General features: G+C 41.3%; 1 protein-coding gene across 1 annotated transcript in view; it reads right to left on the bottom strand.

Moving 5' to 3' along the window:
• Nucleotides 1-1,269: 1,269 nt before the first annotated feature.
• LOC123519097 (proteoglycan 4-like) overlaps nt 1,270-15,000 on the bottom strand; it is a 59,454-nt gene continuing 45,723 nt past the window's right edge. Inside the window, 5 exon segments of the mRNA XM_045280306.1 lie at nt 1,270-3,374; nt 4,069-4,209; nt 6,595-6,783; nt 9,709-9,847; nt 11,121-11,275. Of these exon segments, the coding sequence (XP_045136241.1) occupies nt 3,228-3,374; nt 4,069-4,209; nt 6,595-6,783; nt 9,709-9,847; nt 11,121-11,275 (771 nt within the window). The 3' untranslated portion in view covers nt 1,270-3,227.

Here is a 15,000-nt window from a genome sequence, read left to right as displayed (position 1 = left end):
CCACTGACTATTCTGGTGAACTAACCTTGAACTTTACTGTCCTCCATGACCTAGAGCAACTGATGTAACACCCTACTCGTATTTCTGCCCGTCTTCCTATCCTTGACCTAATTCTTCTGCTTAGGTTGTTACCTTGTACTTTCAGTTGACCTCATCTTGTCCTATCGCTATAATCTTTCATCAAGATGTCCCAAACCGGAGGTGGCTCTGATTTTTTACCTCTACTAGTTGGGAGGATCTGAGGAGGTATTATGCTGATTTTCCTTTAAATTACTACTGTTTCCTTGTTTCTTTGTGTTGAGTGGATAATAGACGTGATAGTGTCTGACATGGAGGTGTACATTCCTCCCTCCTTCCCTATATCTAAATCTTCCAAACCTTGGAAGATTTACGTAGCCTATTCTCGTGCTATACCTGATAGAACGGTTGCCTGCAAAAGATAATTAAGCCTTCCACAGCCTGAATCTCATGCGATATATATTTTTACCCGAAATCATGCCAAGTCTGTTCTCCAGCTACCCATATACTAATACATTAACAGAAAATGTCAAAATTTTTGAAGATCTAACTCACCTCGTGACCTCAGGACCCTAGACAAAACATAAAAACATATCCGATTGATTTTTCATCTTTCCCTCTTTTATTTCAAACCTGATGGCATCACTGCCATCTCATCTCATTCTAAAGCTGAACTCTTTACTCAAATCTTTGTTAAGATCTCTACCTTAGAATGATCCAGGGTTTGTTCCTCCTCTACTTCACCATCTGACTATGCTACCTATTAAAATCATTCACAATGATGTTTCCCGTGCCCTAGCTGGTCTAAACTTGATGGAGTCCCTCTTATTGTTCTCAAAAAATGTACCTCCGTGTTGGCACCTTGCCAAGTCAAGTTCTTTCAACTCTGTCTATCAATTTCCATATTTTGTTTCTGCTGGAAGTTTTCTTACATTCAGCCTGTTCCTAAAAATGTATTCTCAATCATACATCCCTTTCTCTGTTGAACTCTGAAATTCCCTGCCTTCTGCTTCATTTTCACTTTTCTATGATTTGAAATTCTTCAAGAAAGAGGTTTCAAGACACTTATCTTTTATTTTTACGTAACGCTTTTAACTCTTCAGGCACTGGCACCTCAGTGGATCTTTTTTTGCCATTGGATTTTTTATTGCCCCAGTCCGGTACCTCTCCTACATAAGAAGAAAAATATTAAAAAGTATCAGTCAACCAGTTGCGTCTTTAGTATTTTTGGGAGGGATGGAAATACACAAGTTATCAAGAAAATGTATTGCTATTCAGTATTACATAATCTATATCTCTACAGCGGACCCAAGCCTGACGACACAGAAGTCAAGACGTGGTCCCGGGCCTTTCACAGAGGAGAAAAAAAAAATCTAATAGAATTATGCAAAAAATATCACCACCACAGATTGTCTTCATAGTCTATCGAAACAAGATACGTATTAAGGTAGAGCAAAACTTACCAAGACAATGTTTACGATCTCCGCAGCCCGCTGCTCACTTGGTCGGGATCAAGATAAGAACGAATGAGACTGGCGGAGGGTACGGAAGGCGACGGAGAGGGAGGGATGGCATGGGAAGAGGGGGAGATGGCACAGGGAGAGGGATGAATGATAAAGGGAGATGGCAGGAAGGAGGAAAGAGATCTGCGTATCTGGCTGCGTTCTTACAAATGACAAGACTCCCAAAGAAAGGCTGTCTTCATCCCTTTCCCAGTGTATCGCCTGACCTGTAGTACCTGTATGACACGAGCGCCTACACGTGGCGCACCATTGTTTGTTTGAGAACGAAAACAGTGATTTCATTACGATTGGATGGATGGGTACATCTGTCATGGTGCCCCTTGGCGTCTCTGTGGTGTCCCCGTGGTGTCTTTATGTAATCACCCCTCGAGCCAGTATGCTGCCCCAGGACGATCCCTCACCATCGCCGCCTTCCTCTCCTCTCACTACAGCGCGAAACCAACTGATAAGATAAGGAGAGGAGCTCGTCTTGTTATGCAAAAATATCTATATCTCCCTCAGATTCACCTATGGACAATGAAGCTGAAAAATAAAGATTCGCCATCGTGCCTTCCTCTGCACGTCCCACAGCGACCATCAGAGGCTCCCCACAAACACTTCTGAATCCCGACCGAGAAATGGAATATGACCACAGACAAATTTCGAGTGGTGCATCGTAAAAACGGAGGCAAAACGACTCTCCACCGACACCCCGCTATTCCATTTAACTTCTCAATCCTGGCTCTCGCTCCGCGCACTAAGTCCCGTCGAAAAACCCGCCAGAATTCCCAGACATCCTCACTTTTTCGCAGCGAGGGTGAGAAAAAAAGAATCAGTGATGCTTTAGAAAGGAAAAAGCGCAGGACAGACAGAAAGAGAAAACCGTCAGTGCACCGCAACCTGCACCGCCGCAGACTCACATCAGCATCACACGGCTCTCAGATCAGAGTCCTCCTAGCCCCTCAGCACCTGCCAGCCCGCTTGTGTCTGTGCGTGTGGGCGACTGAGAGTGACAGCTCCATCACCTGACAGGGCGACACATGCACGACAGCTGATACAGTGAGTGCCTCCCCGCAGCCACACGAGGAAGAGCTTCACTTAGTTTTATTACTTTGAGTGTGCTACATAGCGCCATCAGCTGCACATGAAGTCTGAATCTGAGCTAGATGAGTCTCTTCCTTCGATCCGATGAGTCCAAGAGATTGATTCTTTTCTTACATCACAGGAACACTCTGCCTCATGCTGCCGGTAAGGATGAGATCGCCGGCAAAAAGCAACCAGATTTTCCTTCTTCGGGAGGGTGTGCAGCCTTGTTTTGCCAGTTTGCCTCGTGACGTAAAAGATGATCCTGTACGTCCGGGAATGGCAGCGGAGCGGACCCATCCCCTTCCGTTCTATTTCTCCGAAGAATAGAGCAGCTCGGAGCGGTGGGTGGGCGGGAGGCAGGATGTGTGTAGGCAGCAGCAGCACCGCCGTGGGCGTGGACCAGGAAGAGGGAGGCGCTTGTGCCTGCAGGTGCTGTGACTGTGCGGCGGGAGTCACTAGTTTTAATCAATTACTCGTCTTCCCAGGTGACATGTTGCACCTCCGAGGACTGGCTGAAACGGTCACTCCGCCTCGATTATCTCGGTCAGATCTGCTCCAGTTTGAGAAGATTTTTGCGCATCGAGTCCCGCGCCGGCCGCCGCTCGCGTGCTGGCTCGGGGCTCAGTCCGTGATATTAGGGTTTGTGTAGGAGAAGTCCTTGAAGGGTTTTTGGTCCATGGTGGCCAAGATGCTTTCGTCGATGGGCGTGATGCCAGCCTGCCGCTTGGTGAACAGAGGGTCGAAGTACTGCACGTCCAGGATGTGGCGCTGCGGACAGAAACAAGAACCACTGAAGCACGTTGAAGAGAGTGAATGTAGCTTTGGTTATGTGACTTCGGTTTTTATTTTGAACTGTCGTATTAAGGGACTCGCAATAAATCTTTCGTTCAATTATTCACTTGGCCAGAGCCCCTATTGAAAATATTTTTCACTCTTCTCTTTAGGCAAACGATCACAAAGCAAACATCAGAGCCAGTGGCCAGCGTGAGTGTGTGATATAGTAATTCTAATCTAAAGATAATTAATATTAGATGGTAAATGTGCAAAGTTCCACGCATCAGGAATTCAAATTAATGTATTATTCCATCACTCTCCATCTTTCCCAATATTGATGAACAGAAATGAAAATCAGTAGCAGAGATGCTGATCCTTACTTGACTGTTTGATACAGCTAACTAAATTATTTGACGGGAGATTAAGAGATATTGAAAAATAAAAACGTGAGTTCGTGTTTAAGTTTGAAATATTTGAAGTCTCTAACGAAATATTCCATAACTTCCTTCTTTCTTAGAATTTGTGAACGCAAAGGAAAACCAAACAGCAGCAGAGACATTGGTCCTTAACTTGTTAACTTTAATGCCTTAAACTATCTAACCTAGAAGCAAGTGACGTTTCAAAATGAAGACGAAGTTTTTATTTGAGTTTAAAACAGTTGACGTCTACTCCTTTAAAAAGTGCTCACCAGTCTTGGTTTGTAGGGCGTCTCCACCTCCTTCCTCTCAATCTTGTTCCAGTCGATGTACTTGAAGAATGGGTGCACCGTGATCTCGCCGTAGGGGCTGAAGGGGATGCCGAGCCGCCGAGTGGAGTCCTTGTCAAGAAGCTGCCGGGAGGGGGAGAATCAAGAGTGTTTTTGCGGATTTTTACCAAGGTAGAAGGGAGGTAAGGGACGGCAAGAAGCACCATCAAAGAAACCCTGACACGGGACTAAGAGTAGGAAGACAAGAAAGAGAGAGTTGAGCAATTAGCGATCGGACGGAGGAGGAGGGATGCCGACCAACAAGGCAGTGTGTGGAGCAGGAGGAGGAGAGGAAGGAAGAAGTGCAGAGTAGTTAGATCATAACTTTCGATGTTAAGAGTAAAAACAAAGCTAAGCAAAGTGAAGATGAGGACAGAGGGCCAATCGACTTGTGACTGACTGCCTCTCACTGTACAGCGAATAATGTCCTGTTTGATAGTCTGTTTGTTTATACATCTATCTATTATCTTGGTCTATTTATTTTTCATTTATTACTTTTATTTTCTATTTCTTATTTCTTTTCTTTCCTTATATATATATGTTCTTTATAAAAATAAGAGTGTCGTTCCCTTAAAGTAATAGAAAGAGGAGAAACAAACACAAGACTCAATACAGAAAGTTAAGTTTTTAAGATGCTTTGAAACTATTTTCGAAAGTGCTGAAGATTGTACTGATGAGGGAAATGTAGACTGGAAGGTTGAGAGAGAGAGAGAGAGAGAGAGAGAGAGAGAGAGAGAGAGAGAGAGAGAGAGAGAGAGAGAGAGAGAGAGAGAGAGAGAGAGAGAGAGAGAGTATTGGATTAAACATTATTGAATTCGCGATTCTTTTGGTAGACATGAAGCCAATGGATGTGTCGTGTGCAGCCAACCAAGGATAGTTAAAAGACTAAACAATTTTGCTGAGTTGTTGCATATAATGTGTCTTCCTGTTTTGTGGTTTTCCTTTCTTCCTGAAGAATTCAAGGGTTTCGGAGAGAGAGAGAGAGAGAGAGAGAGAGAGAGAGAGAGAGAGAGAGAGAGAGAGAGAGAGAGAGAGAGAGAATATTCTTTACCTGTTTTACTCTCCCCCTAATCTCTATCTCTCTCTCTCTCTCTCTCTCTCTCTCTCTCTCTCTCTCCCCAAAGCGGTAATTTCACCATTTCACCACCATTTTTCACGTTTATTCTACTGCGCATTGTACCCTTGATATACCGGCCAATATTCCTCCCCGGCAGGTGCTTTACGATATTCATAAGACAGAAAACTGGTCGGCTAAGCTCGAAGTTGGCGATATCCAATGAGAGAGTGTAAGGGAAGGGCTGGGCGCGAAGTAGGAGAAAGAGCCTGGTGGAGGAAACACGTTCAGGCGGCCAACGGTAATGATGGGAGGACTGGTGTGTGAGGTGGGAGGTGGGGTTGTTAGTTCCAAGGAAGTGTGAAGAACGGCTGCTGTGTTTTGGGTTCCGCGGGGTTAGGGAGATGGGACTGTACTTAAGACTGTTATGGGTTGAGGGTTTGGGTGCGTTATGTCAAATTAGGGCCAGTAGGGATAAGTAGGGATGTTGGACGTGGGATGGGGTTCCTTAAGTGATATTTGTTGGTAAAGTTGGTTTCTTGGATGCTTCAATTGGGCATAGAAACGGTGAATATCGGCAGCAGGACTGCTGTTTGTAGGGGTGTTCTGAACACGAGTCTGAGTTTCCATAGGGTTAGTTCTTGCTACTTAAATCGGTTCAATGGATGATAAAATTTGTCTAGAATTAGTAAAGCTTTGTTTGAGAGTGCTCAGATGGAAAGATGAAAATAAAAATACAAAATAAGAAATTGAAAATAAACTTAACTACACACCGTCGCACAAGAGAGACAAGTCATATAATAGTTAAAGTTTAAAAGTTAAAGAAAGATACCAGAAAATTCAGTTGCTCCGAGAGTGCAATAAATCAGTGCAATGTATGACTGCAAGTTGTGCGTGTGTGCCAGAAACATTTACATTGTCAAAGAAGGGTACGATAATACAGTGATAAAAGGTAGAATAGCACCAACATGACTTTATCAAATAGGAAACACACACACACACACACACACACACACACACACACACACACACACACACACACACACACACACACACACACACACACACACACACACACACACACGGCCCGGTAGCTCAGTGGTTAGAGCGTTGGCTTCACAAGCCAGAGGACCGGGGTTCGATTCCCCGGCCGGGTGGAGATATTTGGGTGTGTCTCCTTTCACGTGTAGCCCCTGTTCACCTAGCAGTGAGTAGGTACGGAATGTAAATCGAGGAGTTGTGACCTTGTTGTCCCGGTGTGTGGTGGTGCCTGGTCTCAGACTTATCCGAAGATCGGAAATAATGAGCTCTGAGCTCGTTCTGTAGGGTAACGTCTGGCTGTCTCGTCAGAGACTGCAGCAGATCAAACAGTGAATTACACACACACACACACACACACACACACACACACACACCTGCTTCAGTATGGACGTGGCTTCCTTGGAGAGGAACTTAGGGAAGAAGGGCTCGTCGTTACAGATGAGCCAGAAGAGGTGGTCCTCGTCGCAGCCCTTGAACGGAGACTTGCCTGTCAGCATCTCGTACAGCAGCACGCCGAAGCTCCACCAGTCCACACATTGGTTGTAGTGTTGCCCCTTGATCACCTGCAGCAGAACACGGGCCACGTTTAGTTTTTAGTTTTTTTTTTTTTTATGTAAGAAGAGATACTACGTAGTACAATCCGAAAAAATGAATATAGCATAATAGAAAATAGAGAAAAAGCTACTACAAATGTCGGATGTTAAAAGTATTTTTATAAGAAGGAAAGAAAAATTGGAGAAATATACGAAAGAAACAACAGACTCACTAAAAATGGTAGTTCCTAGAAGTGTTGCATAAAACTATCTCTTGCCTTGGACAACAAAAGAGTCCATTAAAGATGCCAGACCATAAAAGTGACAGACAGACCCGAATGCAAAGATTTTTTTTTCTGTGAGTGTAAGAAAAGTTCTAGCTTGGTACAACAAAAATGAAAGAAAAATCCAAAAAGTTTTTTATATGTTTGAAGATCTTTTGCGTAGAACAACAAAAACTACAGAAATAGAAAGAAAAACTATTAAAACACTTAAGATGCAGGACACTAACGTTAACAGGAGACAGATCACACGATATCTGGAGTTATAGATACAGATAACAACACATCCATCTTTAGATTGAAATCTGATACAAAATGATATGATGACCTGTCGCGTAACACATTATAATGCAACAATAGCTGCATCTTAACTTATTCAGAATTACGAGCAGAGTGTACAAATAGAAACTAGAACAAATTGTGTAACTTCATCAAATCATATATCAAACCTTCATAGTAAAATTAACCACCTTGGTAACAAAAAGTACGAATTTTAAATTGATAACAAAAAGTACAATTATGAAATTATCCTAAATTCTTGCTAGCTCCACATCCATGACATAATGAAACCGATGCTGTGATACTGAAATCATTAATTGAATACTTGTTGATGAAAAATAAAAACAAACATGCATGCAAAAAAAAAACTATGTTCGTGTAGTTTTAATAGCAGGCCCTGAGTACATTGGGTCAGCATTGTGAAGGTATATGATGGTGGTGGTGGTGGTGGTGGTGGTGGTGGTGGTGGCGGGTACCAGGGCGATGCAATTAAGGGACTTGGGAGGAACAGCAGTAAGTAGGAGTGGGCGAGTGCGTGAGTGGGTGGTAGGAATGAGGTTTAAAGATGAAAAAAAAAACAGTTGTTAGTGCTGCTGTTCTTTTTTCTAATGTCTAGTGTTGTTATTTGTATTTCTGTTATTGTATGTGTGTGTGTGTGTGTGTGTGTGTGTGTGTGTGTGTGTGTGTGTGTGTGTGATTGTCATACTTTTCATTTTACTCACTGTCATTTTCTCTTTATCAGTTCTTATCTATTTATTTTTTTATCTATATATGTTCTTATCTTCATTTCTTTTCTTATTTATTTTTTTCTAGCGATAAATTAAATTGATTCAATACACATTTCTTATTATTATTAATTGTTTATTTATTTATCATTATTATTATTATTATTATTATTATTATTATTATTATTATTATTATTATTATTATTATTAATGTTGTTATTATTATTATTACCATTATTATTAACAATGATATTAAAACAGTAAGAGAGAGAGAGAGAGAGAGAGAGAGAGAGAGAGAGAGAGAGAGAGAGCAAGCACAGAACAAACTGGCTAGCAACGAAGTAATCAAGAGAAACGAGTAGATTAAAAGAACCTCTTAAGACAAAAAAAAAGCATAAAATAACTAATGAAGGGAAAGGAAGACGGCGACAAAACTACGATAAGGAAGAAATACCAGACGAAACGAATTGAGAAGAAAGATTAGCTGGTACGTGAAGTGCAACTAGTATAAATGTGATGGTAATACAGGTAACCCAGGCAAAGGGAAGGAAACTCGGGTGTAAATATAGAAAATGGAGAGCATAAGGAGGAAGAGAGGAAAAAAAAAACTTGAACAAAAGAACAAGAAAGTTTAATTGTTTTGGGATAAAGAAATACGGAAAGTTGAGGGAAGTGAAAGTATGAGAGGAAATAGAGTGAATACAGGAAATAAGAAGTGAAAAATTGTGAAATACCAATATGAAGTGGAAACGCCAATTTTACATAAAGGAAACGAAGAGGTCGAGTGAGTTTAGGACAGTTTGTCGACGAAATAAATGCGATCAAGAAAAAAAAATTGAAATAATAATGTAGAAGTTAAGAAAAATTGAAGTAGGTAAAGAAATGAAGTTTGATGATGGACTAAACTGTACGAGAAATGTTAAACTGAATACTGAATACACACACACACACACACACACACACACACACACACACACACACACACACACACACACACACACACACACACACACAGAGAGAGAGAGAGAGAGAGAGAGAGAGAGAGAGAGAGAGAGAGAGAGAGAGAGAGAGAGAGAGAGAGAGAGAGACAGACAGACACACACACACACACACACACACACACACACACAGAGAGAGAGAGAGAGAGAGAGAGAGAGAGAGAGAGAGAGAGAGACAGAGAAACAGACAGACAGACAGATACACACACACACACACACACACACACACACACACACACACACACACACACACACACACACACACACACACACACACACACAGACAGGCAGACAGACAGAGTTGATATTTTGTTCATTTTCATCACATTTCTTTTTTCTTTTGTTTACTTTTTGTAAATTCAGATTTTTCTTCTATTTTTGCATACTTATTATTTCTTATTTAGTTATTTGTTTCATTTTCATTCTTTTCATTAATTCAGACTATTTTTATTCCATTTATTCTTTTCGTTTATGATTTTAGTAGTAGTAATAGTAGTAGTAGTAGTAGTAGTAGTAGTAGTAATAGTAGTAATAGTTATAGTAGTCTTAGTAGTAGTAAGTGTAGTAGTAGTAAGTGTTATTATTATTTCCATCTATTCATTCACTTCATTATTTCTATGCCACTTGTTTATTTTCCTTTTTATTTGTACTTGATTCCCTGGCACTACTTACCTCCGGCGCCATGTAGTCCGGGGTGCCGCAGAAAGTGTCGGCGTACCTGTCGAGATAAACTTGTAGCTTGCACATGCCGAAGTCCGCGATTCTGATGTGCCCTTGGTAGTCCAGCAGAATGTTGTCCAGCTTGAGGTCTCTGTAAGTGGTGGAGAGGAGGGAGAGAGAGGGAGAGGGAGAGATGTAAATGAATTGGTATATATATTGATGGGTGTGCGGGGTGGGTGTGAGTATGTAAGTAGGCAGGTATGAGAGAGAGAGAGAGAGAGAGAGAGAGAGAGAGAGAGAGAGAGAGAGAGAGAGAGAGAGAGAGAGAGAGAGAGAGACTTTACCAAGGCAGAAATACAGATGAACAAACCGAAATACTTGTAACTTAATAGTCATAAAGGTGAAGAAAATCAAATTCAAAGAAGTAAAAAAAACTGTGCAGCATATCTCATAACAAAAGGCAACTAGAAAAATGTGTGTAATTAAAAAATATATTTAATCTTTAATTTGAACCTAGTAACCTCAGCTAAAAGTCGTTATGCAAGTTGGTCAACCTGCGTTATGAAGGCACTCATTCATGTTAAAACTACAGCTTAAGATTGATTGCTGCGGGACTACAACAAAATTAGTGACAACATTTCGCAGACATGTAACAAGAATACAGCGTAGTCATGATTTGATGTAGAGACAACCACCAGTAATTCTTTCATATACTTGAATAATTTATCAGTTTGTGTGTCTTTTTAACTTTCTGTCAATCTAACTCTTTGTCTATCTATCTTTATGTATGTCTACCCGTATCTCTTTGTTTGTATGTCTTTCTATTTCTGTGGAGAGAGAGACACATAGATATGAAATATATAGACTGAATGACAGACTGAAACATAGAAACAAGGTGTGCACTATATAAGGAATAAGTACCCTGCGGTGCGCGGCGGCAGGGTACAGGTTAGGAGCGTGGGGGACGAGCGGGCCCTGCAGTAGGCAGCAGGGAACAGTGGCATCCAGGCGTGATGTCAGACAACACAGTTAATATAATAAAAAGTTGTGCTAATGAGAGGGTGCGTCGTCACGGTTACAGGAACTCTGTGACTTCGTTTGCCGCTTTGGTGTGTTGCCTTGATTCACTTTCTGCAAATCTTGATGACGACGCCTTTTAGAAGCAACAGCGGAAGGAGGAACAGGAGGAGTACGTACCAAAAACGGACTCCTTCTCATTTTTTACATTACAATTATGTTTAGTAGAATCAGACAAGCGTTAACTCCTCCTCCAGGATTTTTCACTCCTCTCCTCGCTTTCACAGGCTTGAAGGATTGCAATGAACATTCAACCCATCCACCACATACATATTCAACATAACTCCTCTCTCAGTCTACAAACGCTGAGCACGTCCTTCGCATTCCCGCCTCTCTCTCAGGCTCACCTGTAGATGATGCCTTTGCCATGCAAGAACTTGAGTCCAGAGGTAATCTCGGCGCCGTAGAAACACGCCCTGAACTCATCAAAGCGGCCGCAGTGCTGGATGTGGAACATGAGGTCGCCACCCGTTAGGTACTCCATCACGAAGAAGAGGTGACTCTGTGGAAAAAAAAAAAAGAGTTGCTTTTGACCACTACCAAGGAAAAGTGGAAAATAAATGATTCTGTGGTTGGAAGAGGAGCAACAATCTGTGAACACTTTCTAGGAAGAATGTGAAGAAGCTATTCATGTTATACTTTTAAATTGCATCGTTACAGGCTTCAGTATCAGGTCACGCCCTTGGCAACCTGTCCGCTTCCCTCCTCCCAGTACAGTGATATATATGACCTCTTTGTTGTGGTAGCATCTATGAGCGAGGTTTCATCTCCCTGTGGCAGAAAAGAGCACAGATGGAGCTTCACTGGGGAAAGCTTACCTCTATAACAATTATGACGAGTGATGTTAAGTCAGACGGTTGTACAGTATAATTAGGAGCGTGTTATTATGACCAGCGTGGGATGAAGCTTAATTGCTAGGAGGTGTCATTATTTAATCAAGTCACGGGTTCCCTGGAGACATTCCTTCCCTTTCATCCTTTCTCATCACTATTTCATTTTCATTTTGTTTTTTTCATCGTCAGTCTTTGTTAGTCATTTCCTCATATTGTCGGTAGTCATTTTTATCGTCATTTTCTCATTCTCATCGTTATTTTCACTGATTGCTTTTCTCTATCGTCTTCATTCCCTGTATTTGTCATTCCCTTTATTTTTTTTTTGTCATTTCCTTGCATTATCATTATATATCGTCAGTCTCAGTCACTCTTTCTATCTTTTATCATCGTTATTCTCACCTATCATTGTTTTCTATCATCGTCATTTCCCTCTCGTCTCGTCCTTTTCATCTTCATTCCTTTACATCATCACTCCCTCGCCATGTCATTCCTTCTCATAGTCCCTCTCATTCGCATTTCCGCTTATCGTTATTCTCTGTCCTAGTCGTTCCCTCTCACTTATCTACACACTTACTTGCAAGCATTCACACACATCGTCACTTACTGTCATTTTTGCGAAACTATGAAAAAATTTGACTAAGTATTTAAGTAACCAGGGATCTTAACATTTATCACACTATATAGTAAGAATGTTGATCTTTATGTTCGTTTATGAATGTATAAGGAGAACAAGTAAGAAAAATACGTGTAAGGAGATTAACATTATATTCTTCTACATTCCAAGTATTTTTTTTCTCTCTCATTTCTTTTCGTTTTTCTTTTACTTTTCATCAGAAGGGCTTCATCCCAGAGGATAGGATTTCACTTTTCATCTTAATTTCCTCTAATGTTGTAGAAAGATGAAAGAAAAAAAAAAAAAAAAGATCATGTAAATTTGTAGCATAGTATACTACCAACAAATTTCCTCCTTTATTTTTCTTTTCCTTTTAGCAGCTTTCTTTTACTTTTGAGACGGAAAAAAAACGAGCTCTTCCTCTGATTATCTCAGCTACGTGGCACCAACCAAGATCACATATGACAGACAACACGCTGATAACGAAGATTTTGATTTACACTTTCGCCCTTAGGCAAAACTTTCTTATGGTTGGTAAGGAGAGAGTGTTTGTCTTTAGTAAGCTTGAAACCTTTACTTAAACAGACACATAAGGGTCAGGCATAACACTTCAATATACTAGATTCTGGACTTCATTTTCTTCTAAGTCTTGTTTTATACACCGTAAAAAAAAAGAGGATTATTTATTTTCCTTCGTGTTTTAACATTTACTCATCCGTTTCTTGTACAGACGTCTGAGAACAAGACATCTACATTGCAAGGGTTTTAGCTTTAATTATTCCCCCGGTAGATCCTGGTATCATTCGAGTCTAACAGTGGTAAGACAGTCGATCCCCTTCACCGTAGCCTTTACCTGACCGTCACTTTTTTTTTATTTATGTACGAGGGTAAAACTGGCCGAGGAAAACAAAAACGATTAAACAAAAAGGCCAACTCAGATGCTAGTTCCCGAAGAGGTTAGCTAAAATAATGTAATAAATTCCTTGAAAGCTCCCTTTTAAATAAGTTCAAATCACAGGTAGATGGAAATATAGAAGCAGATAGGGAGTTCCAGAGTGTACCAGAGGAAGGGATGAATGATTGAGAGCACTGGTTAATTCTTGCATGAGAGAGGTGGATAGAATAGGGGTGAGAGAAAGAAGAAAGGTCTCGTTAGGCATAATATGGTTACTGTTTCGATTCTGACTGCTGTTTTTGCCTTCAACTGCGAAAAGACAATGTTTACTTCCTTTACCTTTTGTCCCTTACCTGCTCGCCTATCGATTAGACATTCTCATATTAACCCTTTTAACTACCATGACGCGTTTCCATATTCATTTTCATACAGTTTCAGAAATTCATGTTGGAGATTGAAATAGTGAAAACTGTGGCCATTAATTTTCTGACCTCCATAGACCCTTGCTAATGTCAATGAAATGGTCTAATCATACACAAATCTCAAGGTAAAAATGTGTCACAGTATTGAAGGGATTAAAGGCAAGGACAAATACTTATAAGAACATAATGAACATAAATAAAGGAAGCTGCAAGAAGCCACCAAGCCTACATAAGGCAGGAACTGTATATAACGCACTGTACCTTCCCTCTTTCCATCTATTATCCCTATCCATATATCTATCTGCCTCACCCTTTTGAAGCTCCCTATTCACTCGGCACTAACAATCTCATTACGAGCTGTATTCTATTCATATGCTAGTCTATTTCAAACCATCTCTCTCTCTCTCTCTCTCTCTCTCTCTCTCTCTCTCTCTCTCTCTCTCTCTCTCTCTCTCTCTCTCTCTCTCTCTCTCTCTCTCTCTCTCTCTCTCTCTCTCTCTCTCTCTCTCTCTCTCTCTCTCTCTCTCTCTCTCTCTCTCTCTCTCTCTCTCTCTCTCTCTCTCTCTCTCTCTCTCTCTCTCTCTCTCTCTCTCTCTCTCTCTCTCTCTCTCTCTCTCTCTCTCTCTCTCTCTTACCAGAACTAAAACAGAATATTACAACACAAGATATGAATACACAACTTCCTTTGGATTTTGGGAATTATCACTAAATATGTATGTGTGGGGGTAAGGTTACACGAAGGTTACTGAGGTGAGGTGACCTGCCAAGCATCTCATAATACACACACACTCGCTTCTGGACGGGCGAGAATGAATGCCTCACGAGTCTCGCCGCCTCTTGATGAAATGGACAAGACCTGGGCCGTGTTTGAAGCATGAGGGTGGAATGTAATAATTCAAAGCAACACACTTCCCCTGCTGCCTTCTGACCGTGTGTGTGTGTGTGTGTGTGTGTGTTGCTGAAGCAGACACATACACACATAGACAGACGCATAAGTTCACACATTTGTCGCTCCTTCTCAGTATTGCGTCTGATATTTAAGATAAGGTTCCAGCGCAGTATTCTTCTCTTCTTAATTGCAAAACTTGGATCGGGACGTGAGAAGAGAAAAAGAGACTCGTGTTGTTTGGAAGGTTTGGGAGCGACGACACTTAAGATCCGGAAAGGTGAGAGCGCGAGAGAGGGAGGGAGAGGAAGGAGCAGTAATGGAGGTTGAGGATAGAGGAGGTGTGGGAAGACAGAGAGAGAGAGAGAGAGAGAGAGAGAGAGAGAGAGAGAGAGAGAGAGAGAGAGAGAGAATCAATACGTGGAGAATCATCACCGTCATTATCACGATCATCACCACGATCAACATCACCACCACTATCATTTCACCACTCATTCTCCCATATGCGTACACCCCCTCCTTTTCATGTTTCTCTTCTCCCATTTTCTTTCGGAGTCCCTTTCCTATTCTTTCTCTCA

This window comes from Portunus trituberculatus, chromosome 44 (assembly GCF_017591435.1).
Source record: "Portunus trituberculatus isolate SZX2019 chromosome 44, ASM1759143v1, whole genome shotgun sequence".
In the NCBI taxonomy this organism is placed as follows: Eukaryota; Metazoa; Arthropoda; class Malacostraca; order Decapoda; family Portunidae; genus Portunus; species Portunus trituberculatus.
Note: the sequence above shows the minus strand (reverse complement) of the source record. Positions and strands in the feature narration are given on the sequence as shown.